We start from the raw sequence: 4439 nt of genomic DNA on the forward strand, positions 1-4439 counted from the left end.
ATATATATATATATATATATATACATATAGCGTGTGCGTATGGGCACGTATAATGTATATATTTATGTCTGTCTATGTATGTATGTATGTGAGTATGTATGTATGTATGTATCTATCTATTTATCTATCTATCTATCTATATGATATAATTTCAACCTGTTGCATTGACGGGTTGATTGATGATGTCTACATCAGCAGTCGTTGAATCAGGTCTACGTAATCAGAAGTGTTACTCAATACCAAAGAACACAAATGTGACATCTCTCAAACGGACGGACGTTGCCAGATTACTACAACTCAATAGTTTGTGTTACGGAAGCTGACTACAGTTGATGGGGATACACACGCACGTACACACGTGCGCCCTATCTCACAAACAGACACATATACATACAAAAAGACATGTTATTGTGGTGGTTTTATTTTTCACAATACATGTGACAACATGTATATTTCGAGTTAGAAGTCGTGAATGTGATGGATCGGACAATAATTGTAGATACCTCTATAATATTCATAACTATGTACGATTCTATAAAGCTTTATCCTGTGTCTACATGCGGTGAGCTGGCAGAATCGTTAGCACGCCGGGTCAAATGCTTAGCGGTATTTTGTCTGCCGTTACTTTCTGAGTTCAAATTCCGCCGGAGTCGACTTTGCCTTTCATCTTTTTAAGGTCGATAAATTAAGTACCAGTTGCGTACTAGGTTCGATCAAATCGACTGGACCACCCCCTCCAAATTTCAGGCCTTGTGCTTATAGTAGAAAAATGTGTCTACATAAGGTTTCATACGTATTATAGTTTGTCCTAAATTATTAATTTCACAGAAAATGAGAGAGAGAGAGAGAGAGAGAGAGAGTGAGAGAGAGAGAGAGAGCTGATCCTAGATTCCAGTACTATTTAGATTTATGTGCAGAGATATAGCGTGATACCTAACTGAGCAGATTTCATTTCTTCGAGGAAGCTCTTTTAACAGTTCACCCCCATTATATACACGCCTGCATATGTGGCTTCCATTTGCAATTAATATTAGCATTATGTTATTATTGTTGATGCATAATTATTTAGATTTGTGAATAAGGTAAATAAAATAATTTAGATCAGTAAGCAACACGTTCTCATGAAAAATTCCAAAATTTGTGCTTTGTTGGTTTATATATATGTATGCTTATTCTTTATATGATTTTAGCAATTAATTTCACACACGCAGATGCGCATATACACTCGCACTCAACCGCGTAAGCGCGAAGACACACGAACAAACACACATATATAAATGTGTTCAACTAATTTATTCATTTAGATTTCATTTCTCCAACTTACATAACAAATAAATTGAACGCAGAAAGCAGAAAATGCAAATCCATCACGCACTAGACTTTACAGGACAAGAGAAAGATAATGTTTGTGGTATTGTGTTAACCAGTCACAAATAACTTGAATCTTTCTATTACTTAATGCCGATAGCTAACAGTATACATTCCCGTTAAAACTCTATCGTTTCTGTGCATAAAATAACCAATCTTCATTGATAGAATCATTTATTTGCTGGTCATCATATAAATTATCCTTATAAGAATGTTCGAAATATCTGGGTATATTTCATCCTTAATTGTAATTTATTTTACTGTAACGTAAAACTATCAGAGAATTCCGAAACCATTCTTTTACTAGCTCTTCAACCAATCTAATACCGTATCTTAAATGGATACGGGTATACAATGCAACTATGCGCTCGAAATAATTCATATATAAATGACATCAAATGAGATAAAATATGTGAATTCTCGTCTGCAATTTAATCCAATAGCGTTTACGCATGATTCGTATTGATTTAAATTGAGAGGAAAAGGCAAAAGGAAATAGGAGTGATTATATACTAGATAATCTCTTGAAGCACGTTTCTACTTCAAGCAAATGAAATCAGTTTATATTAGAAATCTGCTTAAATTAAGCGCCATGCCCATGACATATACGCTAACATACGTTACCACTTACGCAAAGTTAGCTGGAACATAATATCATGAAGAAATTGTGGTTTAACTATTTTAATATTGTGAAATATAATGAGTTTGTGTATTGCAATGCATTTAAAAATATATCGATGTCACATCTTAAGAATTATATTTCTCAAATATATGGTTGTACAATCAACTAAATATGGTTTTAAAAATCTATTACATAAGACATTGTTCATAGAGTTTTTATTTTGATGAATAACGTTTAAATCTAGGAAAGGAAATAAATATTAATGGGTAGAATTAAAGGAAGAATATTAAGATTTTGTCATTCTTCTCTTTCTATAAAGAAAAAAAATGTTATTATGTTATACATGGCTTGGTCCGATCTTTGACGGAAACACATCTATGGTATCTATGTTATCTATATTTAGGCCCAATATGCATGCACCTATTGTACATGAAATTCTATTTATTTAGTTCTTTTTTTATTTTTACATTTCTACGTTAGTTTTTATTTTGCTTTTACAATTATGAATTAATATCAAAGTTTCGCTTTTCGTTGGAAGATCTTATACCAAAAGGTAAGGATTTTAGGACACATAGCAATGTCTAGGATGGTGAGATTACATTAGATACTATATGTCGATCACGCATTTCCAAATTTGAAAAAAAAAAAAATAACTGGAAATCATAATCTCATAAACTTTATAAGCTTGTGTTAATCTATTAACTTCTATGCGTAGCACAATTTAATCTTGCCTTTCCTCGGACTTACACTACGCTTTAAATTGGCATATATTTACATAAGTTTCAACAGCATAACAATAATTTTACTAAGAGTATAAGTCGTTTAATCTTGTGAGACTATATTTATCGTATGAGATTGAATGCCATTTAATTGAAGGAATGTATGCGAAATGTGATGATTATATTATTCCTTGTTACAATAACATTCTATTTAACGAAATTCATTAACCAACTCATGCGAGGAGAATTAAAGTGCCACTAGGTGTCGAATAACCTTGCTGTTGGCAATAATGTCGCTTTAACATCTGAGTTTTAAAAATGTCTTAGTCAAATTTACTGTTCGTCAATCGAGAGGAATAAAAATAGCGCATATAACCATGCTCTCCTTCAATAAACAATCAACAGTGTTGATACACTGTCGACGAATAGCTGTGCTAATGAAACACCAAGTGAACCATTTAAACTTATTATTACTGCTGGTGACATCATTCAAAAGATATTTTCATCTTTCCCTCATGCAAAGTTATTTTCTTGAGCCTAGGAATCATAATACTGTTCTCCGATTTCCATGCGTACACGTGATTGAGATTACAACAGACATTCTCAAAGTGACTACAGTCTATTTCAGGGTTCGAGATCGGCAATTTTGAGGAGAGGCGACAAGTCAGTTACATTGAAGCCAGTTCATGACTGGTACTAAATGTTATTAAAATGGATGAAAGGCAAGGATGACGTCGGAGGGATTTAAACTCAGAACAGCGAGAAGAAATATCGCCGAAAACGTTTCCGCCGGATTGTATTTTGATTTGTGATTTATTCAAATACAAACATCTAGAAGTATTTCTCTATTGCACTACGTAAAACAAATGTTGAGCAACATAAATTTACTTACTTGTACATGTCATTTTAGGTCCGCTCCAAGTACCGTCACCTTTACACATAGCACGTTGATAGCCGCTCGCCGTATAAGTTGAACGACAAGTGTACATCAATTCAGTACCGGCTGGGAACCTTGCTTGTTCTCTTGGTGCATTGTGAAGTGCATTCTCAATACTTGGTGGCTGATTACAGACCACTGCAACAAAAAATTATGCAATTTCTGCTGAATGTTTTGCTCAAATTAAATTTATAACCTTTTAAAATTAGTTATAATGCACAAACATTTCTAAATAAGTATACACATCTATAGGGGCAAATACAAACATAGATCTGACATTCACGCTAAGCTCGATAGACCAAACTAACGACGAAACAACGAAACAACAAAACACCGAAACAACACATAAAACCAAAGACAAATGCTAACTGATACATTTAATATTAAGAACAAGAAATATATAGTAACGACGAAGAGAATTTTCAAATTGACATAGGAAAAGTTTACTCAAACATTTAAACAGGTCGAAATATACAAAGTACTAGGAAATATTTATGTTGACAAGATGTATATTAGACAGAAACATAGCTCAATTATGAGAGTTAACAAAGAGAGACATATTGAAAACTTTAACGTAAGACTTTAATTAATGCTGTAGCATTAAACACACGTTACTGGAGACTTCAATACTTAGACTAAGAACAACGCAAAATGACTTGAACTATAAAACTTAACAGAAAATAGAAAACAACTGGGAAACACGAATAACACAAGATGGAACAACATGCATAGTATATATACATGTGTATGCACTTATAACACGAACATATATATATATATATATATATATATA

At 32.8% G+C, this 4439-nt stretch overlaps 1 protein-coding gene across 6 annotated transcripts in view; it reads right to left on the reverse strand.

Moving 5' to 3' along the window:
- The window catches only part of LOC106881627 (protein lev-9), a 421933-nt gene that overhangs the window by 143185 nt on the left and 274309 nt on the right, over nt 1-4439 (reverse strand). For all 6 annotated transcript variants that reach the window (XM_052969987.1, XM_052969993.1, XM_052969992.1 and 3 more), the window contains one exon: nt 3602-3784. In XM_052969987.1, the coding sequence (XP_052825947.1) occupies nt 3602-3784 (183 nt within the window). The remainder of the gene's footprint in view (nt 1-3601; nt 3785-4439) is intronic.

The sequence above is a fragment of the Octopus bimaculoides genome, chromosome 8 (genome assembly GCF_001194135.2).
Source record: "Octopus bimaculoides isolate UCB-OBI-ISO-001 chromosome 8, ASM119413v2, whole genome shotgun sequence".
Classification (NCBI taxonomy): domain Eukaryota; kingdom Metazoa; phylum Mollusca; class Cephalopoda; order Octopoda; family Octopodidae; genus Octopus; species Octopus bimaculoides.